General features: G+C 39.6%; 1 protein-coding gene across 1 annotated transcript; it reads right to left on the bottom strand.

The window, feature by feature from the left end:
- Positions 1 to 1,104: 1,104 nt before the first annotated feature.
- Cpa3 (carboxypeptidase A3) lies at positions 1,105 to 25,870 on the bottom strand. Its single transcript, XM_047564494.1, has 11 exons — positions 25,726 to 25,870; positions 25,297 to 25,372; positions 22,585 to 22,709; positions 14,058 to 14,160; positions 13,852 to 13,953; positions 12,764 to 12,865; positions 12,109 to 12,219; positions 11,125 to 11,215; positions 9,896 to 10,098; positions 8,361 to 8,445; positions 1,105 to 1,676 (listed from the first exon to the last, which is right to left on the bottom strand). The coding sequence occupies exons 1-11, from the start codon at positions 25,791 to 25,793 to the stop codon at positions 1,489 to 1,491; spliced, it is 1,254 nt and encodes a 417-aa protein (XP_047420450.1). The 5' UTR covers positions 25,794 to 25,870; the 3' UTR covers positions 1,105 to 1,488.
- Positions 25,871 to 26,456: the final 586 nt, after the last annotated feature.

A 26,456-nucleotide genomic window follows, 5' to 3' on the forward strand; every position in this document is an offset into this window, starting at 1 on the left:
ATTGAAATTAGAGATAGGTATGTGAATTTAGACCAAGAGCGGAGTTAAACCCTTTCTCAGTTGAGTAGTAAGTGTGAATGAGTGTATGATTCCCACATGGCATATTTAATGGAACAAATTTACCCTATGTTCTGAAACCAGTCTGGAATGCTAAATATTTAGGTGTAGGTATCATAATTTTTGTGAGACAACATACCCCCAGCCACAGTTTTGGCTTTCTCTTTCTTGTCTGTCACTGTCCCCTCTTCTACCTGTAAAGAAATTTTGTTAGTTTATATTTATTTTTCCTAGACAATTTTGCATGGGAAAATTTTGCCTACCCCATGACTATCAGAAATGCCATCATCTTGTAGATTTAATGGTGTCCATGCTTCTGGGGGTCCCTAAGGATCCATGAGGAATGTTCCAGGTTATTTGTTGAATATGTTTCTCAGGAAGTTTCAGGGTCTTCAGAATCTATATCCAGAGTGTTTGGAAAAGTGAGTTTATGGAAGTCAAGGAATTCCCTTCTTGTCCTTGCAATTCCGGTCAGACTGTGGTGGGCATCTGTGTTCTGGATTTCCAGAATGTAGACACCACCATTCTTGTCACTTGTCAAAGGGGTCAATGTTGAGAAGGGATTAATATTTGGGGGGAAAGTATTTTGCAAGAGCATCTTAAACAATCACAGACAGAGCAGTGGTACCCTGACTGCCACTGGTCGGCAAGACTCTCAACTCCTAATGCGTTTCCTGGTCTCCTCTCTCTCTGTCAGGAGGGCAAAATCACAGTTGAGCCTGTAACTGCTGAGAGATGTTTTGGCGGGTGGTTTCCTCTGTTCCTCTGATTACAGCAGGTTAAATTCAACTGTTTTGAGTTTAATACATGTTATAGCCATGAGACCTGGGTTGGTTGTTTAATGCACTGAGGTTTGTCTCTGTAAGCACTGTTTACTTCTATCAGAAAAAAAAAAAAAATATGTGGGCAAATTATGTTTTTGAAAATTGAAGGTATTCTTATTAACAGGATGAATAAGAAATGTTAATCTTGATTATTAATACTATTAAAGAAATGCAGAGAACATAGTCTATCAAAAACAGAAGATGCATTTGTAAAGCACTGGAATGCATTTCATTTCATTTTATTTTTTATCATATTAGCATGTGAAATGACGAAGCCACATGGTAACAATCAGATTCTGGAGAAACTGAAGGTTTACTTTCTTTGCTGAGTTTTACTGTATATCATTTTCTAAAAATACTCAAAATCATACCCTCTTCTGGTTCAGACTTTCCTTAGAACAAAGAAAGATGCTTAAAAATTTCAGTTAAAGCTAGTTTGTTAAGGTGCTACTAGGACTCAATAAAAGCAAAAAGAAATAATGCAGGATTTGGGTCCACCAAGACTGACTTAGGTGACCTGAATCTGCATCTAGGCACAGCTGAAGATGGACTTTCTTACAAAAGGCATGCTCGGATTAATTGGCGTATTCTAATTGAGGGCCGTTGTTCAGGAAGTATGCTTGAGGATGTACTTGGCAATAAATTTGACAGCCAGCATAGTCTCTTTACAGGTTGACTTTATCCGAGATTCTGGAAGGAGAAAACCAAATCTGCCTTTATCACGTAGCTCAAAGGCAAATGTGTGTTTGATGCCCAGATCATAAGCCCAGTCTAAAGAGGAACCTGACGTCGGGTCTGCAAAACATAAGCAGTAAATATTTAATTAGAATCAAACGCTAACTTTTTTTTCTTGAAATGGAAATCACTGGTGTAAAATTAGCAATAAAAAATAATTATGTGTACAGTTAATTGCAATAAAGAATGAGGGTAGTGGTCTGAATAGTACAGAGTGCATGGTAGAACATAATCTTGAGTTTGTAATTATACATTGTAATATGTGCTGCTTTTAGAAAGTTACATTTGGGTTGGGTCAGTGCTACACTGACTTTGTTTCCTGGCTCACTCGGCTGCGGCTGCGGCTGTGGCTGGCCGGAGGTACTCTGAGAAAATGCAAGCAGCCGAGGAAATTAACTGCGAGTCACTGGTGGTTCAAAACCACCAAGGACAACTTCACACACAAGCTGTGTAAAACTCCCTTCTTTGTAAGAGCATAGATCTCTCGATTTTCATGTTGCTAGGGTGAATCGCTTTATAGTCGAAGGCCAGGAGAGTGTATATTCGTTTTTTAGGCAGATATTTAGTCCCTTAATTCAAACTTCCCATGTCAAGTTTTATAACATTTTACTAAAGATGTTATTATTTGGTAGAATATTGAAAACAGAAATGCACATCTAGATGTTTTGTATCTATCATATACATAGAGGTGATGTAATATATGTAAGTACATATACATACTGTAAATTCATTTAGGTAATAATAAATTCATTTAGTAATAAAAATGTGTTTTTGTATGTAAAATTATGTTCTAGAACAAGTAACGAGTTCAGTTGATACCAACAGTGGTGGTTTGGAAGGTAGGATTTCAAAACTGTGAAGAGGAAAGAAAGAGAAGAGGTGTATTTGGTGGACAGAAGCGAGTTGGTTCTCAAATCAGTCAGTCAATAGTTAATAGGTCCGGGCTGGGGAGATAGCTCAGCTGGTAGAGTGCTTGCCCTGCAAGCACAAGGCCCTGAGTTCAATTCCTAGTACTGCAAAAAAAAAAAAAAAAAAAAAAAAAGTTAATAGGTCCAACTCACATTACTTGGGTGGCGTAGAGTACTTGATCCAATTCTGTGACTCTTTTATCCCACAAAACTATTCAGGAACTTACAGCTTAGGGGAGAGACATCAAAGTGCCAATTCATACAGGAGCAGATCAGAAAAGGAACAATGGTATAAAGATTTATAAGAAGAAAGAGAGGGTGCTTGGCCAGGAGGTGACAATTCACTCCCATGCTTTTCAATGGAGATTGCCTAGCTGGGTCACCTGGTGCCTCCAGGTGGCCAATGGTGGGCACTAGCCTGACGGGATGGAAAGCAATTTCTGGTGAGAAAGAGTCAGAAGGAAGAAGAGGGACAGGGAGGGAGAGTCTTTGGAAGAACTTATGCATCGTACCTTGTTTGTTAGAACATGTTTACTCTTAGAGGCAGTCACCAGAGAGCGAAGAAGGAGGAGAAAATGGAGGAGAACCAGGCAGGTTCAAAGTCAGGGAGCCGAGGAATGGAAAGAAGTGTCCAGGAGGTCATCATTGCTGGGGATTGTGGAGCATGTGAGCTGAAAAACTTGTCTGGGATTCTGGAAGGCTGATATTTTTAGCTAGTTGGGTTTAAATTCATTAGAAAGAAAGTACATAAAGAAAAGAGTTCAGGAGGAAGGAGGAAGGTCGAAAGATCTTGTGCCTGGTGTAACAATTCAGAGTGTATAATGAACTTGACCAGATTTTAGCTGTGCCAGCTCTCCATTTGCAGTTGATTAAACTGCTGTGCCTTCAAAGGGTTAAAGGATGCGGCTATTCCATTCCCAGAGCTTTACTTTATGTGAAATTTCTCATTAAGATTAACAGTGATGACTGAGAATATATGTAATTTGTGATTTTTCATAATTGTGTGATGTTATAGAGTATAATACATTTTCTTTTATGATGCCACTTTGTGCATCTTCTAGACAAATTTGCAAAACAAAAACTATATTAAGGCATATAATAAAGGCAATATTGAAAGCTTTTTGCTCATAAGAATATATTATTATAGAATTCAATTTGCTGAACATGATAGTCTTTTATTTAGCTCCATGTGTACTCATTAAGTTATAGCATATATTTATAAAATATAATAACTATCACTTCTCTAAATATCAGGCACCCTTCTAAGTGCTTTCTGCACGGTTAAATCATTTAATTAATTCCTCTCCTAACTTATTACGTAAGTACCAATTGCCACTTTGTAGAAGAGGAATTTAGGCACAGAGGGATTGAGGAACTTCTGAAAGACAGAGTTGATAGATGCTTGAATCAAAACTCAAACCAGGCTATGTATCTTCACAGTTCATGCTGTTAATTATTGCATTTCACTACTTCCCTTGTGCCAATCTATTGCCCACCCAATAAAGTCTTCTATTAGTTCTACAAGATAATTTATTTTTTTGTTGACAACACATTCTTAACATCTCAACCTCTGGAAATGAAACCCTTTCTACTCCTTTCAAAGCACAACACTAGGTGCAAGGGACTTTGTGTAGTGCAATCAAAGCAAATAAAAATGAAATTGTACCAAGCTGGGAATCCACACAGAATGATGCTGGTGACTTAATGTGTGCTGTGTTTACTATCTACTTGATATAAAACTTTCTAGAAAATCGTAAAATTTTGCCGAGTATTACTGAAATGCATTAAATATAATGAACTGCGTTGACATAGCAACATTAAGCGAAAATTCTATTTTAAGTCAAAGCTGAAGCCAGAGATACAGGAGCATAAATTTAATTATTTTCTCACCCTTCTCGTGCCCCACAAGGTCATCTCAGTTTGAACGTCTCTTAGGAAGAAGAGATTGGGTGTCCTAGTCTACCTATGAGTTTCAACTTTCTTCTTTTCAAACTGTAGTGTGGCATAGAGTTTGGAAAGGAGGGCTGACTGAGAAGGAGGAGCAGATCTAGCATTTTGGTGCACAGAGAAAGCAGCACTTTGGAATGAGCTTTGTAATTCCTAATGTGACTCCCAGCTAGATGTCACCAATGATGCAAGCTATCTGGTTCCTGTCAGTTCAAATAACTATCTGTGCTCACTAGGGACCGCATGTAATTATTTCTAAGATGGTGGAGGATTGGATATGATGCTAATATTGATGCAGACATCTCACAGTCTTTTAACATCATTATTTACCCACGGTGCTGACTAAATGTGGCTGCTTTTGGGCTGAAGAGTTGGTGTAACATTTTCACTCTGGTCCGAAAATGCTCATTTTTGTTCCTCTTCTGCCCCAAAGCAATGGAATCTTACTCTAATTCAATTTCACAGCCTCTAAATGAGGGTTGAGCCTAGATCAGTGGTTCCTGACCCGAGTTTCATCTTAGAATCACTGTGTGTAGTTTAAAAAAATGCTTCGCCCTGGATGGATGGAGTCAGAATCTCTGGGGGTAGGGCCTGGTCACCATGTGATTTACAAACTCCCTGATGATTCTGATGGGAAGTCAGACTTGAGGACCAGAGACTGTGTGATCTCTTTAGTTGCCACCTGGGTTCCTACATTTATCATTTTGACTTATGTGATATATTTGCTTCTTAGGTTCAAATTGCAAGTTTATATTTCTTTTTTCTTTTTTTTTCCTGAAGACTCAAGATCTCTCCATGATTTGTGTTGAAAAAATGTTTTCATAATCCTTTCTTCTGCCCTCATCAAATCAGAGAGAAAAATACTGGCAAGAGCTGGATGTTTCCCCCAAATCCTGGGACTTGTTAAGTGACAACCAGGACATTGGAATGACTAAACTTCCATCACGAGGTGCATTCATTTCCTATTTTTACCAAGTCAACTACTTGGCTGCTCTCTGCTTCTCATGAATGTTTGATTAACATTCAATTAGATGCTTTATTAAAGCAGTTACTCCTAGAAACTTTGGACATCTCTTGAGATGCTGCAGCCTTATGCGAAAGAGGCAATTCTTTCCAAATCTCAAGTTCTGAAAAATGGGTTTAGTATAATATAATAAAAAAAAGACACTTCCACACAGGTGTATAGGATGGTAATCCCTCTTGATGCCTTTCTCCCACTTGGAGGGACACAGGTGCCACCGCACCCTGGTCTGTCTGCTCCTCCCAGGCAGCAGGGGACTTCACTCTTCCTCTGTCCCTCGAAGCTCCAGGATGCTGGGCTTTAGGTAGGCCTCCCACCAATTCTTGTTCACTGAGAGATGGTGGTGCAACGGTGATGCCTGCTGTGCACGGCTCTAGCGTTCTTGCACTTTGTGCACACACGCGCGCGTGCGCACATACACACACACACACACACACACACACACACACAGATAATCCTTTGATGCTCTAACTGCCTTTTGCAGAGTTTGCTCCTGTTTGGACCCCTTTGTTCCTTGCCCCCAGGAACATCTGTGTGTCTTTCCTGCTTAAGGAGTGGTTCATGCCTGATGCCTCTCTCAGCATCCATGACTTGGCAGCCATTTAAACTGGTGCTCTAGTCTGCCTTGTTATTTACCTTGCTCACTTTTTGTTCACTCGTGTAGCTGGGTACATGTCATCTGCTTTTGACATCTTTTGGTCATTCATCTGTAGTGCAGTGTGACCCAGCATGGGCTTCGAGGGAGCAGGACTTTTCTGGATGCTGGGGATCTTATGTGTCACTACGCTTTTGCTTCATCCCTTCAGCAGTGACTGATGGGTGATTGCTGATGAATGTTCTCGAGGTATCAGACTTGTCTGCTTTTTTTTTTTTTTAAGTCATTTTTTTCCAATTCCACCAAAGGAGCTTTGAACGAGTAGATTCTAGAAGTGATACATGATGATTCTGACACTTTAAAATTCCACAGCAGTTATGGAGAACACAGATCATTAGTTCATGCTTATTCTCTTAGCTTGGGTAAAGGAAATTGTTGTAAGCTATAGCCAGGTGGCATTATGACAAGGATTCCGTATATATATATATATATATATATATATATATTTTTTTTTTTTTTTGATCCACATATTCTCAAAGTACAATGTGAATATGAGTGTGTTTGGTGGTGGTTGTGATGCTCCTGAAATGTTTGAAAGTTTAAAAACCATCTTCATATTTAAAGAGTTGGCTACCGTTGGCCCGGGGAATGATACCGGCTAAGCCCAGTCCCATGTTGTGGTCTCAGTCTGTGTTCACTGCTTTTGGATAAACCGGACACCCCTCCCAGGACATGAGTTGTGGGAGGGAATTCTGCAGTGTTCCATGCCCCGCTCTGGGCTGTGTGTTTGGGGTCTGCGGGGACATTGGAAGCATTGTCCTTATTTCTGAGGTAAGTTTGGTTAACAACTTATGGATTTGTAAACAGTTTTACAGAAGAATTTCCTATAAAGTTTGGAAGTAGTAAGAGCTAAATCTTGAACTTGGTTTGGAGAAAGAAGTAATTTTTACTAACGTCTTCCCAAACTAAGTCAGTGAGAGGTTTCTATAAAGAAGAAATGAACTCATTTCCCAGGGTCTGAATTAATGGTGTTTGGTAAAAATCAAGTGAACTTTTTTTGTTGTTGTTGTTGATTTTGTTGCTTTAAAATAAATTTTTTTTTAAAAAATTTCAGTTACAAAAAACAAATGGTAAAGTAGTATGAACCATGGTCAATTGGTAGACTTGGGATTTCCTAAAGCCTGTAATTGAGTATTGGATTTGCGAATTCCTGGAAGTGGTACATAGTACTGCTCACTTCATAGGGATTCATGAAGATTAATTGAGATAATGAAATCCAAAGGTTAAACACAGGGCTAATTTGTAAGAAAGTATCAATAAACTCTTGCAGATATCATTGAGTGAATAGTGTGAGGGTGGGAAAATTATGGTCATTCTCCTGCCTTGGTGAATGAGGTTTTATGGGAGCGTAGCCGTGAACATTTGTTAACTTATCATCTGTGCCTGCTTCTGAGCTACAAAGCTCCAGTTAAGTAGTTGCAATAAAGGCCACACTGCTAGCAAAGCCAAAACCACTAACTGGTCCTTTGCAGAAAAAGTTTGCTAATTCCTTGTGCATAGAATAAAGGAAAAAAAAAAAAAAAATCAAGGCCAAGAAGTCTAAGTCAGCAATTCAAGAACACAGAAAAACAATGAAATTCTAAAAATAGTGAAGAGCAAGATGTGGTACTGATAATGTAAAACAAGGGTGCTAGAACTGTGGTAGACTTTCTTAGTCCAGCCTATGGGTTTCAACTGACCCTAATGGGAAGTGCAGGTTGGAGGACAAGAAACTGGCTTCCATGTTAAAAATGGCTGAAAGTGAATGTGTACCCATTTTCCTACCAGGAATTAGGGGAGAGATTGTGCTTGCATGGAGATAAGGCCAAGGGAGAAAGAGTCCAGTTAAAATTAAATAGTGAAAAAATTACTATAGACTCTGCTGCAACTAATTCTTGTTAGTTCCTGTGAAGATAAAGTCTTCATGGTGGAGATGGGGAACAGGAAGGTGGAGGGATTAAGCTGTGAATCTGTATTCAGTTAATAATTTCTGTTAATCTCATAACCTTGTACAAGTTCAAACAAGTTCATATTGCCTGTTTCAGGAAAATCTCATCCCAGGAAATAGACACTCTATTCCTTAGATTCACACATAATTCAGAATCTCCTCTGAAAACTCGGGTTCAAATTAGCAACTCCAGATGTCTAGTCCTAATTGATAAGTTCGATAAAGTTTCTTTCATATTTACAAAAAAAAGGTTAGGAACAAATCTCAGTAAATGATGAGAACTTACAAACTGTCGATGCTATTGGGCCATAAATGTATTGGGTTTCATATCGAGTTGATAGGACATCAGTGCCAATCCGTGCAACTTTGGCCTGAAGGGAAAGGAAAGTTAGACAGGAATAATGGAGAACTATGTAAATTTGCTAGGGAGTCAAAAATCAATTTTAAAGGTTATTTGGCACTTGAAGATCAAAATGAATGGTTAAGTGAAAGATTTATTCTCACTGAGGTATGCTATCATCACCAGAGCTTCTAAATGTGAAATCAATTAGACAGTGATGTCATATCTCATTTTGTGTTTTTGTCTTTCTTCTGTCTCTGCCTCCCCTGCCCCCACCTTTATTTTTAATAGAATGCATTTTTATTCTCAGATTTTTTTTCCTCTGATATTTGTCTCTTCCAAAGTCAGTGTCTCTGGTTGATCCCACATTTCTCATTGTTTGGTCTGTTAGTTCCCACTCATCTGACTTCATTGTGCCCAGGGAGAAAGGTTGTTGACTCCTCTTTAAAGCAGTTCTGTTGAATTAGGGTTTCACATCCAGAGTGGCATCTCACGATCTTTAATAAATGTTAGTGTTTTGTGTTATAAAAGTTACTGTTGGAATGAGCTTTAATAGAATATAGTCACTAACATTTGTACTCAAAATGAAGGTTTCTTTAAGTCTATATATAACTAAGAAATAGATGAGTGATTAATTAGTTTGCTGTGTGAGAACTTTCACTTTTCTCAGTCATTGTTGGTATACACATGTATTTTTTATTCCTAATAACATCTTCTTAAGAATAATGCTAGTGTGCTGAAGACAGTTGACTGAGATCAAAACAAAAATTGGAACCTCTTTTTTATTTCTAAATTAACTGTATGAGTATTTGAATCACATCTTTTCCTGGATGTGCTATATTTGCTAATCACCAAGGGAAATGGGGCAATGAACTTTATCTACTTATTTCTTTTCTTCTACAGCAATTCAAGGTATTTATCTACCTATCCAACCATTTATCCTGTCCGTTCGGTGATTCATTGGAACTCATATGCAGACATGATCAAATAGTTTTCATGGACAGACAAATAATATTCAAGAGGTCACAGCTTAGGAAAGAGGGCCTTCTTAGTGACAAAGCCTCACAACATTCAGAACGTTGTGAACATTCAGAATGTTTAGATGGAGAACATCATTTCCAGTTTGATTGGGAGGATAGAAATACGACAGGTCTCCTTAAATATGGTGCCTGGGGAACAGGGCTATTGGGCTTTGGCTGTGTGTGGTTTTACAGTATGGCCCACGGTAAATATTGAGCTGCAGAGTGGTGGAATTCTGCTCTGAAGGCCAAACTTTTTTCCTCCTATTTTTTCTTAGAATCGCATTATGTTGTCATTTATGTACTTTTATCAGATGAAAAATTAAAGATCATAATTTCAAATCCCCAGCAAACTTCATTAGTTTCATGTTGAAACATGAAATTCCTTCAATGTAACCCAAGTTAACGAAGAACACACTGCCCGTTGATGCCCGTGGAGAAACCAGATTGTTCTCTACATACCAGGTCCTCGTGGTTGGGCGGCAGCTTTAACGTATAGCCATAGGGAAACAGTAGCATCTGAGAGTAGGAATGGAAGGAGATGTAGGCCCGGATTGATTTCAGGTGACTTCGAATGAAGTCAGCGACAGCTTTTGTCTCTTTCTCGGACTCTGGAGCTGGGCCCCGATAGGTGTCCTGACATGGGTCATCGGTGTTAGGAGAGGCTGTAGGGGACACGGGTGGACCAGATCACAATCCACCCTCCATCAGGACAGCCTGCCTCTTCCGATGTGGGCTCCCAAGATACTTAAAGCTCTTTGGCCTCCCCTATTTACAGGGCGACCAGAAGGTCTCTGGGTCACGGTCCCTGCACGCTAACTTTGCACACATGTCCTATCGTAGCAAACTTGGTCCACTGCAATACTCTTAACCTTGTTTATTTCCTCTTCCTTTCCCAGGGCTGTGGGAAAATACATCAGGAGTGTCCCAGGGGCTAGAGCCAGGGAGACCCTGGTTCCAGCTCAACCCCAGCTCTAGCTCCCAGGGTCTGGTGTAAACTACCTTCTCTCAGTCTGACTGTCCTGAGGCATGTTTCAGGAGGAAGTTCTCAATCAGGGGTAGCTGCTGCGATTATTGAACTCATTACGGCAGAAGAGTGTTAAAAGCGAAGGTGATGCTTTTAATCAAATTAGGCAAAGAGGAAACACAAGAATTGGAGCTATCTTAACTTCTCCTGAAAGTCTTAGTGATAAAGTCACAGTTGTGCCCACCCCCATGCTGTATGCGAAGCAGCAGGTTCTGCTTATCACGGCCTTTCCAGCAAGTTTTACACTTTTAAAAAATTTTTGGCACCAGATGTTTCTTTTCACTAAGCATTTAAAGAACGACTTGGTGGTTGGTTTTAACCACTGAGCTTTCTCAGGATTTTCAAGAGCAGGAAGGGGAGGGGAGGTGGAAGGACCTGAAGTCTTTCTTCAGACCCTCTGAAGTCTTTACTCCTGGATGGTGCCTGGCTTTTAAGTAGGCTAGATACTCTGCAAGAGGTGGCTTGGTAAATAGCCTCTTCCTCCCAACTTCCTCCCGCAGAAGGACTTTCCTGATCCCTCTAAAGCAGTGATGATTATCTTGCATTTAGTAGATAAGAAAATTAACCTTCAGGAATTCCTGTTCTTACTGAAACAAGTATGTGGCTCAGTTCAGTTCAGCGAATAAATGTGCAAGTGATTTTCCTCAAGGCCAAGTCTACTCACAGTTCCACGACACATTAAAATTCCTGTTGAGGTCAGTGCCAATGCACTTGGAGTTGTGGTTCTTGGAACGATTTTTTTTCCACATGCGGTTCTGTGGGATTGAATGGTGGAAGTGTTTATCAAGATCACTGTGGACTTTTTGACTTGATCATCTCACATTCTCTGTGCAGGCATCTACAGCTTTATTTGAAATGTATCTAACCTGAGTCCCTTTATGACTAGAAGAATATTATTTTCTTACAATTTCTAATATTTTCAAAAACATGATTTTTAATACTAATATCCTTAGGCCTTGATGAAATAGTTCAATTAGTTTATGTAAACTATTGATTAGCTCTCACTATTAGAAAATGATCAATGTAGTTCTTTCATTACCTATAATCTAAATAACTTTATTTCATCTTTTGCCATTTGTAGATAAAATACAAGTTAAATTGTGACCATTAGACTGTAATTTCCAGAAAAGAACTTGATGTGATAGCATGTTTGAAAGTTCAGTATTAATCTTTTTAGCAATAGTAGGTCAATAAAACATCCTGTTAAAAGATGGGTAGACAGATGCCTGTATCTCTTTTTCTTATTATTTTTAAATTATTTCATCTAATTCCAACCCAGAGTGATGGAATAAAATGACTTTAGAATCAATATGCTCACAGAAGTCTTTAAGTGGCTTTTATTCTTAGCTAGAATATGCTTTTGCCATATCATATAATCATGCACTTCCTTTATAATAAGTGCTTTATTTCATTTTCCCATGCCATTAGCTTTAGCAGCAAAAATTTCATATTATTTCAAGGACATCTATGCAACCAGGAAATCATAGTTGACTTAATCTGAAATTAAAATTTAAAACATAAACATTTCTGAATTAGAATTATCTAGCTACCCAAACCTTAAACTTACTGCATAGCCATCAATGAATGTACATGAAGGCCAGTGAATAATATATCATTTATATGTAGACAAGAGAAAACAGAGCAGTACCTGCGTCCATGACCAAATATATCCATCCACGTTGAACACAGGAAGAACATAAAAATTCATTCGGTCCAAGAGTTTGGTCATAATTTTGTTTTTTCCATAACTTTTTGTTGCCTGTAGGAGTAACAATAGATAAATAAATAAATAAATAAATAAATAAAATTAAGCTATTGGTGGGAAATTTAGTAATAGCTATCATTCCTTGAGTTATTTGCTCAAAGGTCAAATGATTTCAAACATTTTTTATTTCAGAATTTGCACAAAATAAATGACCCGTATAGATTAGATACAGAAAAAAGTCCCACTTCCTCAGACTAGTGACATTAATAATTGAAATCTGCAGGGTGTAATATAAGAGTGGTTTTAGACTTTCCATACTTAACTACAGGAAAAACTTTCATAGGATAGCCCAAAATAAAAATGTCTCTTTTAGCTTCCTAAACTTTCAGGTGGGATTTGAGAAGTTTGAAGGAAGGTGTCAGTTTTATAAAAACTTCGATGACGGATAAAATCCAAGCATTTCTGCCTTGACAGCACCAAGTGCAGGGTCCTCCAGAAAACCTGAACCACTCTCATCTGGAAAGGGGGGTCACCACTCAGTAAAATGCAGGGACTTGAGAGTCAAAGGAGAGCCATGAGCAAGCGCCCAGGCACTTACCTGATAGACAAACCACTGGCAGAAGGCTGGGGAGATCCATTCTTGGGCATGAATACCGCAGTCCATAAAAATAGCCTTTCTTCTTCCATCTTCCTTCCCAACCTATTGAAAAAGAGAACTTGAGATGCTATTTTGCCTGAACTCACACACAGATGCCCTGTCGTCCAGTAACTCATACTCTCAGGGAAATTCCTTCCCCTGTTGGAAAATGGGAGCTGTGTTTGCATGCTGTTCTCAGGGAGGACCATGACGCCTATCCTTAAATGTCTATGCATAATCCATACGCTGCTACATTGAACTTTTAAAACTTTCCTAATGTCAGAGCTGCTTCAGTTTTTTATTTAAGAAAAACGTAACCTATGATTTTCTTATTTCATTGCTAACTTTCTATGTTGGCAATGTAGATTATCAAGTTACTTCTGTTTCCTTTTGCTTTCTGTTTTTTTTTATGGACTGGGGGCATTAAGCTCCAGTTTTTGTGTTGTGTTCGGAATGAGGAGGTAAAACAGGGCCTGATACTTGGAGGGTTGTCCTTTTAGAGAGAGTTCGGATATGTTTTGGGTGGTGGAGACACTGAAGGCAGTCACAGTAAGGATGCTTCTGGGAGGGGTACCTTTGGGTGCACGGAAGTCCTGTAGTACTAAGTGGCAATCATCATCCCCCTTACAGAAAGAAATGCCCCATCAACATGAGTTGGGGTGCCTCATGTACTGTTCTGGGGTTCTGTGGGTGTCTGACACTTAAATTTTTCTTTAAGACATTCATTTATCACTTTGAATTTAGTGGGTGGAAAAGGAGTTTAGATGCCAAGAGCATTACAAATTCTTGCAAGAAAGCTGTGGAATGAGATGCTTATCAGGGTTCATCCACTCTACAGCCTCTGGCAATTTATTCAGATACTTTCTTGGTTTCATAAAATATCACTTGTTACTTCTGTTCTTGATTTGATGTCTAGAGTTTAGGTATTCTTCAGAGGATGGGACTTTTTCGCTATCTCACAATTGGCCCAACTGTGTCACAAAGTAACATTTAAATTCATGTGTTTTTTCAATAACAATAAGAATCAGTGGTTCTTGAATTATTTTTACCTTGAGAACATACAGGGGATTATCCTCAAAAGTAGATCCAATTTTAATACGAGAGACCATTTCAGGGTGCTTATCCACCATTTTTTCAGTCCAGGCTACAATCTTAGGAGCGAAATCAATATTGAAGAATTAGAACAAAGGAACACTATATGAAAACAAATGATAAAGATCACTTTTTAAAAAATAATAGGCATTTTACACGGTACCTTGTCCCAGTTATTATACTTCGCATAACTGTGCCTGCCTGGGATCGCCTCTTCAACATCAAACTGTTTTTCGATCTCTTCTTGTAGATCATGAATCAGGATTCTGTTTGACCCGGGTGATAAAATATACATTTTATCGTGGGAAAGAAAAACACAGTTATCTTTTATTTGCAGAAAATTTCTCTTCCTTCTCCTCTATCTTTAACCAACCTTGCCCCCTTTCCTGTCCAGTCACCTCCTCCTGACAAGTCATGTGTCTGATTGCTTATCTCCCTATTTATCGAGAGCTGTCTGTCCAACACGATAGTCTCTGCACGCAGGTGACTGTCGAGGGTTTAAAATGGGGCACATGTGAAGTATATACTGAATTTTGAAGAGTTAGTGTAAAAACTATGGAAATATCTCACTAATAAGTGTTACATTGATAACATATTGAAATAGTAATATTTTGGGTATATTGGATTAAATGAGATATATATTTTTAAATTTGTTTTGATTCATTGTACACAAATGGGGTACACCTGTTGTTTCTCTGGTTGTACACGAAGTAGAGTTGCACAATTTGTGTAATCATACATGTACATAGGGTAATGATGTTTGTCTTATTCTGTTATTTTTCCTTCCCCCACCCCTCTTTTTCCTCTATACCATCCATCCTTCCTCCATTCTTGCCTCCCTCCCATTCCCCCCTTATGTATCATCAACCACTTATCAGAGAAATCATTTGGCCTTTGATCTTTTGGGATTGGCTTATCTCACTTAGCATGATATTCTCCAATTCCATCCATTTACCTGCAAATGCCATAATTTTATTCTTCTTTAAGGCTGAGTAATATACATACCACATTGTGTATATATACCACAGTTTCTTTATCCATTCAACAACTGAAGGGCATCTAGGTTGGTTGCACAATCTAGCTAGTGTGACTTGAGCTGCTATGAACATTGATGTGGCTGTATCTCTGTAGTATGCTGATTTTAAGTCCTTTGGGTAAAAACCAAGGAGTGGGATAGCTGGGTCAAATGGTGGTTCCATTTGAAGCTTTCTAAGGATTCTCCACACTGCTTTCCAGAGTGGTTGCAATAATTTGCAACCCCACCAGCAATGTATGAGTGTACCTTTTTCCCCACATCCTCGCCAACACTTACTGTTGCTTAAATGAGATATACTGCTAAAATTAATTTTATCTCTTGCTTCTTAGCTCTTAAATGGCTACTAGAATATTTAGAGTTTCACATGTGCCTCACAGTGTCCTGTTACCCTATTCCCCATCCTTCTCCAAAGCACCCACACATTCACATACGCACAGTGCAGGCAGCAATGGACGTTTTCTGAACACATCTCCCCACCATCCCTTGATAATTCACACTGGAAGAGCTCCAGAAACTTGAATGACAATAATGATAATGATAATATTAGTACCCAGGTACTCAGCATTTGCCAGGTGCCGTGCATTGATCTAACCTCCTTATGTACGTCAACTTGCTTCTGCACATGGGATCATGATCTTCATCTTTCTGATGAGGAAACTGAGGCACAAATGTTTAAACAACTTTCCTATAAGTGGTGAAGCTAGCAAGTGGCTAGGTCAGTTTTGAGGGGCTGATAAAAGAGGCAGAAAAAATTCCTGGAGGCTAAGGTTGGAGGTCAGAGGCTCATACCCCCACTTTCTGGTTTTGGTCTCTTCCAGAGTCTCATCATGGCGACGTCTCTTGGAGGCCCTCCCCTCTAAGGGTTTCCTGATGTTCTGCTGTGCTCGAATCTCCAGGTCTGGCCTCTCCCCTCAACTCCAGACAAGCACGACGGTCTACCTTACATTTCTTCTTGGGCTCAGACATGCATCTGTTTAATAGGGGCCAGGTGCTGCTGCTTCACACATGATTTTATTTAATCTTGTCAAAATTATCACATTTTAGAGATAGGGAAATATTGCTTGGGAACTGTAAGTACTTATGGTTTGTATATGTTGGAGTTGGGAATTTGGACCCCAAATACTTGACTTCAAGATTTATATTTTAAAAATGACATCTTCATCATATATACAAATATTTTTATGTGATTTGTTTGTTTTGGGATATTCTATTCAGATCCACAAATTTGTTTTCCATCTCTTATGTAATAACAAGCCATATGTAAATATTATATGATTTGATATTGGATAAAGTGTTTCCTTGTTCTTTTCAATATTTTTGTCTTTAATCAATGTTTTTGTTAGAATCATTTTGGAAATTACTAGAATCATCAGAAAAATAGATTTTTGATAGGAATTATATCAAATTATGAATAAATTGAAGAATTTTATTATTAATATTGGACCCTAATATAATTGTTTCTTTTTGATTCCTCAGAAAAATGTTGTATATTTTGATTGTTTATTCATGTAGTTTTAGTCTTATGAGTGTATTATTCCTGAATATACTATCGGTTATTATTCATATTTAAAAACACAAATTGCTTTGTTAATACCCGTTAGCTACTTTATTGGCTTAAAAGCTATCTTTTCAATTAAAAAAACGTTTAGTTGTGTCTTCAGGGTTTTCTGTGCAGTTATTTTTTCTGCAAATAACTATAATTTCTATTTTTCCATTTACTATTTCTTTTTTCCCCATGCTTCATTTCATTGACTAAACTCTCTGAACAATAAAAATAATAGTAACGAGAAAGGGCATTCCTTTTCCCCTCTTCCAGCAGGAAAACTTCTTTTAACATAAAGTATGCTATTGAATGCCACTTGAGATTGATATGGCAATATCTATTTATGTGATCTAATTATTATTTTCCACTGAGGTAAGTTTGCATTGAAGACTATCACTATGTTCCTTGAGATTTTGAATATTATGTTCAGTCACAGGAGGTTTGCCAACACCCCACCCAGAGTCTGGATCCTCTTCTTTTACACATAGTTCTAAGCTTATTTAGCCAACAACGACCGTACTGGATCTGGGGAAATATTGGCTGAGACAAGCATACTGAGGTCAGTAGGTGACAGACGACAGGAGGAAAGGAGAGTGAAACCACCTCAACAGAAGGATGTAGCGAACACAGAGGTCAGTGGCCCCTTGATACTGTCCAAATGGCCCCAAGCACTTCGGTAGCTTCTACAGCCCTTAAGAATGTCACTCTCTTATAACATGAAAATTCACATTCACAGTTATAATTCTTTAGCAGAGAAGGTAAACTGCATTCATAATACTGCATTTTACAGTATAGAGAACTGTGTAGTATGATGGAGATATTTTAAAGAAAACATTTTTTAAGAAAGAATTTTTGAGACTGTATGAATCCAAACAATTTCCTTATCTGGACCCTCTCACTTCCTGTTGATTCCGTATGAATACAGATGTCGCCCTGCTTTAGGGAAGGAAATGCACGGACACTTTTCTTTTGTTAGCGGTGAGTCCTGGATGCAGGAAGATACTGTCTGTCTTTTAGCATTCACTCCAGGCATTTAGTCATCTAGTCATTTATCTAAGGAAGAAGCAGAGGACCACGGCCAGCGTTCTAGAGTTCGAGCTACGGTTCTGCTACTTGATGCTTACTGGGATCTTGGGTAGTTTAAGAATTTCTCTGACCCTCAGTTTTTTCACTTTTACGTGAGGACCAAAAAGACCACCCAGGGCTGTGCTGCAACCGGAATGAGGAGCAATCCGGAAACAGCTTGGCCTGTCCCAGGTTTCCAGGGAGCCTCAGAAGAGTGGGGTCGAGTCAGGAAACTGACAACCACTTTACAGAAGCAGCAAATCTTTAGGCCAGACTTGGTGGTGTGCTCCTGTCTGACTCTGCTTTCTTCACTTTCTTACGATAATAAACTGTGACCCTGCAGAGCTGCTCTCTGCTTAGTTTCTTCTTGCAGATTGACTGACGGATCTGAGTTCTGATGCGGAACACAAATGCGGTCTACTCCTAATTAGAGTTTATTTAGCACATGGGACCAAGTACTGCTCATGAATATTGATTCCCATTAACAGCACTGACAAGCACATTATTATGCACATTATCTCTAACTCTCTGCATGCTTTGCTTTTGACTTATGAATCTGGGATTTCTGAGAAAGCACATGTGTGACCGCCAGCCTGGACTCAGGTGGACCACGTTTCACTAAAGCTGGCCCAAAGCTGGAGGAGGGCTGACATTATATTTGGGTGGTCACTACAGATAATAGTTGCTTTAAGCTCTAAAGAGATCACACAGCTTTATGCTCCACTCGCGTTAATAGAAGTGGGGGAATCAGGCAAGAGAGGAATGTTGTGATCCCAGAGGCTGATTCAGAACCCAAGGCAGTACGAACTAGTCACAAGAAGCTTGTATCTAAGAATATTTTGAGACTTACACACATCAATTCAGCTCTTGTGAGAACAGCAGCAAAACAGAAAATCATGTGAGCTAAAATACGACCTTCCCACAAATGCTGCGGCACAAGGACATCAGAATGGTGCCAGATTGTTGCTGATGGGGACTAGAATTAAGCCTAAGGCGGGAAATGAGGAACAAGGGCCAGATGTTATTTTCATGAGCCCTTCCACTATCCAGCAGCCAGGCACAAGCCGATGAAACCAAATTTCTTTCTCCCAGATACTCTGTTAGTATTCCAACACTGGCTTATTTTGTTCAAAAAAAAATCCTTAAATGTAGGTGAAAGGATTACCACTTATCATTGAGGATTTAATAATACAAGCGACTGATGTTTACTGAGTCTTTTTTCTGTACTGGGAACTCTGCTCAGCTCTGCATTTACATTTTTTCACGTCAACATTGTCAACAATGGTAATTTAATTCCATTGTCACTCCCATCTTTCTGGAGGTCAAGTCTGTGTACAGAATTGTCATAGCCACGGAAATACAGGAATCTGGGCTTTGAATCTGACTTCTGACCTTAGTACCCATGCTGCAGCACCTCCATCAGCGAGCCCCTGGTGGAGCATCAGACCTGTGCTCTCCTCAGTCTTCAGAGGCCTGTGCCGGGTGTGCCCAGCCAACCAACCCTTGTGTGGTGCTGTCCTTCAAGGCCGGGGGCACGTGAGAGATTTGGAGAAGCAGCGAGATAAATCCTTTGACAATTTCAAGGCTGCTTTTAGAGAGTATCAAAGAAGGACTGGAGGACTGTGGGGTAGTGTATACCACCGCTATGTACTCTGGTGTGTGTGTGTGTGTGTGTGTGTGTGTGTGTGCGTGCAGACAGTGGAGAAGGTGCTTCGTGAGGCAGAGTCATTGTTAGGGTGTCTTATACAGCTCGTCTGGATTCCCCTGATGCCCACATTACAGCCAGTCAGGAGCTCTTCAAAAAAGTATTGGGTTTAGCTTTCCACAAAATCTGATTTGGTAGCTCCCTCATCGGGTTACCAGGCATCAAACTCCACACTTTCCCACATGGATTTCCCAACATCTGAGGCATACCATGTGTTGGATAATAAATTTCAAGGCACTGATTTATTCACTAGGAGGGAAGCAAACATCTGGTGTGAGCCTCTAGTTATTCCCTGTTGCCCTGTGTGTGTGTTGTGGTGTATGGTGTGTATGTGGTGCATGTGTGGTTGTGTGTATGTGTGTGTGCACTCATATAAGCATGTGCATAAGTGATCTTTTCTCTACTTGAATTAATATAAGCAAAGGAGCCAGTCATAGGTCCCTGTCAATCTTCGTGAAACCCCTTTGAAATGGGTTCCATGACCCCCATTTTATGGACAAGGTAAGTGAGGTGGGGATAAATCATTAGGATGATTCACTTATTTGACAGGACTGTGTTTATACTTGGAATATGAACTTGTGCCCGGCCGAGCATTATTAGCAATCAGACACTCTTCTGAAGTGTGGATTAGCACCACCAAGTCAGTTTGGGCTATATGTCTTTTACATTTCCCACGTCAAGTCATGTGGTTCTTAATAAGATTTTACTAAGTTGTACCATTTGAGCTATATTTTTATATTAATAGTGTTTTTTGAAATTACCTTCCATTAACAACTTTTCTAATTTTAACTTTTGACCAAAGAAAAGACCATGTTCTGAAGATCAACTATCTACATGTAAAAAATTAGTAGACATGCCAGGATTTTGAACTGCTTCATGTAACATGGTGCCTGTCTCCAAGCCCAGTCCAAAGGGTTTGCTTTCCTTTCACCATTTGTTCCCCAGTCTGTTTGGGGTTGTGAGTGTATACATATTTTTTAGCTTTTGGACTTGGCCCTTTATGACTTTGTAAAAGTGTAAATAAAAAGGAAGTAAGCATGCTACTTTAAAATCAAATCTGGCTTAGTAATTCAATTTTCTGAAAATTAAAAAAATATTACACACAGATGCTTTAAACTAAATAGTGGTTTATATGCACTGTCTAATGAAGGGTGTCTAAGTAAATCATTGTGTCAAACCAGCCTCTTAATATGGTTTTATTCAGCCCGGTGCCTGAGTCCAACCAGATGTTTCTGTTCTTAGAACCCTCTTCTGTTACTGACTGACACCAAGTAACACATATAATTAATATGCAAATAAAATTATCTATATAATTAGTACTTTGAGACAAGATTTTAAATAGTTCTTGTCTGCACAGATCACTTTACATATTTATATTTTTGAGGAAGATAACTATCTAATTATGTGGCTTTCCCACAACTGTGGCTAATTTGGGCCAATTTCTAGAAATCATGTCTTAATTAGATAAAACTAATTTTTATAGGTAGATTAACCCTTTGATTCTCGATGTAAATAGCAAAAAAATATCTTGGTGTAAGACAAAGAGAAAAACACACTATTTTCGAGGATGCGGATTAGACTCCAATGGGACCAAGGTTCAGGCCAGGAGAGGCCAAGAGGACCCAAGACCAGAAGGGTGGGTGTGGGTGCTGTCCACCTGCCTAGATGTCTTCCTGTATTTACTTCTGCATTCACACCCAGGTGGAACAAATGACTTTTTGTCTACATTACAAGAATGTTAAGGAGAACAGAAATCTCATTTTTTACCCTGCTGTTCAAGCCAGCTTATATAAAATTTGACTAGAGCACCACTGTATTTAGCTGGGCTGGATACTGGGTAAAGATGAATTGACCCTGGGAATCCACATCAGGTACTAATGAGGTCAAGTGAGGAGGTAGTGACTAAGGCACACAGCAAGAGGCCCGTCATGTGAAGGGAATGGAGAGTTGGAGCCCAGGGTTACTGAGGGTGGAATCAAGACTTCATCTAAACCTAGCTAAGCTGGCAGTGTGGAATGTGCTAGGAATTTCTGGACTCTTGGAGGGATAGCTATAAAATGTCTATTTCCAATTTTAAGCATGTCATTTACAAAAGCATAGAAAAGCACATTTAATCTGTTAATTAAAAATGATTAAATGCTGGTTTCAATTCATTAACTTCTACCTTTCTATCACACTCCTCTTGAAGGAACAGTGCAAACAAAAACAGTGATCAATAACCATCACAAATAATTGCCTGCTATTTTAAAACTGTGAAAAAGAATGCTCTTTGTCTTATCTTATGGACAAGTTTTAATAGCCTTTATATTTATTTGTGATATTGTGCAATGTCATAAATATAATCAAATCATGATGGGCAGTAGTTGATCTCACTCTGCTGTGTGACCTTGCTGTATTCAATAGGCTTTCTTCATCTTAGAAGATTTTTTGAACTAAAGCACTAAATTAGGTGAAGGCATGAGATAGCAAGTGGAAAAAGAAAGATCTCAGGCTTAGCAGTTTTGGACAGTGAGCATCTCAATAAAGGAGGATCCTGGGCCGATAAGGCCAGAAGAAGTCAAAACTGGACCTCTCAGAACATCAAACTGCTGAATGAACGTTTAAAAACGCAGTTTGCTAAATTATGCATTGATTTGTGACATTCATTGCTATGTTCCCTTCTTATTCATGGCCCCAGGGTCCAGACTGCATGGTCCATGGTTGTTGCTCAATAAATTCTAATTTCCTCTTATTTCTCAGTGGGGCCAGAATGACTCATTTCTGCATCTTTAGCTATTTCAGATTCTCTGGTCTTTGATATAAGCCTTATTCTGCTGCTTTTCTTTTTGTTTTCTTTGAGGAAAAATTTCTCTTATAAAGAATGATTTATTTATTGTACATTTTACATGTACCATATCTCTGATTTATATTTCTAGACGAGCACTTCTTTGATTTCCTTGTATGTATCAGGAGAATTCGAATCCAAGCACATGGTGCTGGTCATCACTGGCAGTTCATGAACTCTGGGCCAAGTGTACACTGTGGTATAATATGCGGCTAAATGGTCCAGGCCTGCTCTCCTGGGCTCTGTGAGATGCTGGTTTTGGAAATGGCAGATGTAGTAATTATCATTCTTGCAGATCAGGACAAATGTCAGTTGGAAGGTGAGCTGCCGATGATCTTATCACCTCTACAGGCTGCTTCCATAGTCTGTCTGGAGGTAACTGTGAACTTTATTTTATGAGCTTGGTTTTTGGGGAGGTCCAGTTTAAAACTAGTTCTATTGTAATACTTTTCTTAAAATTTCAAGTTTTTTGAAGCTTTGAGTTTTTAACACATTTGAATATTAGCAAAGGACTTACTCATAGTGCATTTTGTTTTGATCCAGGACAGACTGGATGGATTGGAATTCCTTCCCATGAACTCGGAAATCCACTGTCATGTTAGCAGCTACGTGGTCGGTGGCATCTGGATACCAGAAATCAAGCTGCAGAGATGAGTTCACTGTTAGTCACAATGGCTTATTTGCCCATCCAGGGCATATTTGTAAAGAGATAACCATGTGTTATGCACCATAAAAGGAATTTGGGGTTCAGTGTGGCTAAGGTATATATTCTTCTTTTAATAAGTTAATGAGATTTTGGCAAACATATTTAAGAACTGTCGACTGTTAAGGGGTGGGAAAGAAACCATACGCACAGATTACTGTTTCAGGACCTTGTGTTTACCCGTACGAAAAGAATAGGCAGCTTTTGGTTCATCGCTTTCCTTCTATCACTTTGGAGTTGAATTGGATAGTTGCATCCTATTAATTGATTGCTATTGATTAAGCATAGCATATGACTCTAAATGTACACTTACATGAAATATCTGTATTTTTCTCCCCCCTAGTCAGGTATCAAAACCAGACGTGCCTATAAACCCTGGAATTTCTGGAAGCTTTATGTCCAACAAGGAGGCAGAGTCTCCCAGTTCTCCCATTCTTTAGCCGTTCTTATTGGGCATGTTCCTGAAACCCTGCATTTCAGTACTGTCCCCTGAGAAAACGGGGGCAACAGAGCTCTCTGGGGAATGTTGTGGCCATCATGAAATGGTACAAAGTCTGAGACATAAAGGAATGTATGAGCGCCGATTTTCTTCTTTCCATCTTTTCCCACATGAGAATATTAGATTTGGTGAATAGACCCAGAAGGATAACATTCAGGTTAACATGACTTTGAGAAGATTCCAATTCTCATGGTTCTTCAAAATCACACTCCATTGTGAAACCAAAGGAAGTACAAGTTTCCAACCTGGGAGATGAGAAGGAAATGCTCCATCTCCATCTGTCACACCAGGATGGTGCGTGGCCGTCTCTCAATTGAATTCCACTGTAGCTCTAGGTCAGTCCATTATGGGACACTATGAGGCTGTTATGAACCAACTAATTTTGATCAAAAGGTTATAGCATGAATGAGACACGAGAGATAAGGCAAAGGCAAGTTAGGAGGGCCATCAAATCACAAGAGCAATTTTTTCTAGTAAAGTAAAGTAATATGGAGTAAGAGTCTAGAGCTCAGTGAATTTTATAATTATTTTGAAACCCCAGCCCAGAGCTGGATGAGATTATTGAAGAAGCAAGAGGTTGGGTGGGAGACAGATCCATTGTGCATGTTTCCAACATGTAAACCTTTGCCAGAGGAGGAACAAGGTGTCTCAGGAGCAGAAGGAGTCATCCAGACTGGATCATGAGAACTGATGTCCGGGAGGATTTCCTGTAAAAGGTACCAGCTAAGCCATCCCTCAAAGAATAAGGAAGACTTAGCTAGGTAAAGAGGAAACACATTGCTTTTGAGAAAAAGTATACCAGGTGGGTGAAGTTTTGATATCTATATTTCTTGAAGGGTAAGAAAGAGTGTGGTCAAGCAAGAGACCATGAAGGGCAGCAGTGTGGCAGATCATGAAAGACTTTGAACACCACACCAATACCAAGAGAGAAATAGAGAAAATGATTCTCATGACCAGGCCAGATTCTCAGTACTGTCCAAAGCTTACTTAATTTTGATAAAAACCTTACAGAACAGGTAAGATGATTAGCCTTCTCTGGGAAGAAATTGAGATCCTGCAAGGCCACAGAACTAGTGCAGAGTTGGGATTTGAACCAAAGCATTTGGCTCTGAAGAGCACATTTTTCCAATACAAGGCTGCCTCTCAAGGAAGAGTTTCAAATGAAGAAACGCCATTGTTGGGTTTGAGAGAGAACAATCAGGGTGCTATGCAGACTTGGCTTTGTGGGAGGCACGACCAGAACTCTGAATGTTAGACAAGGGGCAATTAAAATTGTCCCAGTAAGTGGTAGAATGGACAAGGACACTGGTAGTGGAACGGTGAAGAAGAGTGTATGTGGGGAACATTTGGCCATAGAATAGGGGGGACTTTCGATTGATCTGATGTGGAGGTGACAGTGGATGTTACAAGAGTCAACCCCAGATTTCATTCTGGGTTTAAATCTGATGTTCTCTTGACAATTTAATTTAGCATTCTTGAACTTCAGTTATTGCTTTAAATTATGGCCATGGCATTGCAAATCTGCTGGAGCATTTTAGATGACGTATGGAAGGTGCCTTGGAACAGAGCAGAGGAACAACTACCAGAATGGGGAATTTAGCCCGTTAGATTTTGAAGGCCTGATCTCATTTTCAGTCTCTTTTTAAAGTGCGCCTGCTCTTGGAAAGGGCCAGGACCTGGACATTATCAATTTATACTGTAACAGAAATTTTGCCACCAAGGGAGATCAGACTGGGAGTAGGGAGAATGGAGAGCCCTGGGCACCAGCAGGGAGAGAAAGAGGGCCTGAACTGCCCCTTATTTTACAAGTTTACCTGGAAAAAGGTGTTGTTCGCAAAGTTTGGCGGAGACAAGACAAGTGGTATTCCATGAAAACAAAAAACATTGAGTTACTGGCCATCGCTGGTTTATCCAAATAGCACCCACCATTTCCCTTATGATGGAGAGCCCTGAGGGCATTAAAAATGAAAAAGAGAAGAAGGATCTTAGAGAACAGAAAGATCGGGTGCAACGTCTCTCCCTCTTACCTCGCTGGTTTTGGCCAAATCCTTCAGGATACTCACTTGGTTTTCATCCTGGGGCTTCACACGGACCACCTTCTCCCTTCAAGAAGACAAAAGACGAACATGTGAACCCTAGAGAAACATTCCTAGTGCTCTTGGAAGCTCCTAGTAACTGCCTAAGACCACAGAACTAGTGCAGAGCTAGGATTGAAACCATTTGGCGCAGAGCGTGTTTTCCCTAGAGGAGACTGCCTCAAGGAAGAGTTTCAAAGGAAGAAACCGGCCTTAGGTTTGAGAGAGAGAGCCATCACATTGCAGTGCAGACTTGACTTTGTGGGAGGCAAGCAGCCCAGAACCCTAAATGCTAGCTAAGGGACTATTAAAATTGGAATCTCTTCCTTCTTGGAATCCCGAGAAGTCCCAGAGGCTGGAACTCAGCATGGTAGACCTTACCTGTCAAATCGGACAGGAGTAATCGCGAGGGTGGTAGCCAGCAGAGCCACAGGCAGGAGAAGCCTCATGGTTTCTCTTTGCTTGACTTGAGACCCTCTGTCACTCTCTGCCCCAGCCTTTATCTTGAGCAGCAGCTGACTTCCTCTTAGAGTTTTGTGAGACCCACTGTCTTCATCTCCATGGTGCGTGTGTGTATGTGTGTGTGTGTGTGTATGTTGATTAAGGAGGGGGGAAAGAAATTGAACCTTATAAGTCTGTGCTCCTCATCTACCTTCTACAGTAGGGAACCTCACTTACAGATAAAGGGTGGAAGGCAAATTACTTTATCCAGTATTTTTTTTAAGATTTTTTTTAGTTGTAGATGGACATAATAACTTTTTAAAATCTATTTATTTTTATGTGGTGCTGAGGATGGAACCCAGGTCCTCACACGTGCTAGGCAAGCCTCTACCACTGAGCTACAGCCCCAGCCTCACTTTAGTCAATATTTGCCCAAGGTAGAGCTAATCATAGCGGGATGGAATCAGTCAGTTCTTTTTGTTCTAAAGTACTCCCCTACCACCATGCTTGTATAGAAGGGTTCTTTAATTTTTAGTTTTTATATTATTTTCTTTCATACCAAAAGTTTATTTCAAGTATGGCAGTATATTATGTGTGTACAACATGCACAATACCTACATACTTACACATGCGTGTTAATTGAACTTTTTTCACGAGAGCTTAATCTTTGC

Source organism: Sciurus carolinensis, chromosome 9 (genome assembly GCF_902686445.1).
Source record: "Sciurus carolinensis chromosome 9, mSciCar1.2, whole genome shotgun sequence".
In the NCBI taxonomy this organism is placed as follows: domain Eukaryota; kingdom Metazoa; phylum Chordata; class Mammalia; order Rodentia; family Sciuridae; genus Sciurus; species Sciurus carolinensis.

Bases quoted from the DNA above. Each gene is read 5' to 3' on its own strand.
- Cpa3 (XM_047564494.1), bottom strand. From the start codon at position 25,793: ATGAGGCTTCTCCTGCCTGTGGCTCTGCTGGCTACCACCCTCGCGATT. The intron at 14,161-22,584 runs GTAAGTCCTTTG...CGGGTCAAACAG, and splicing joins CAAAACAAAATGCACTATGA to AATCCTGATTCATGATCTAC. The intron at 10,099-11,124 runs GTGAGTAGACTT...TGTCCCCTACAG, and splicing joins TTTTAATGTGTCGTGGAACT to CCTCTCCTAACACCGATGAC.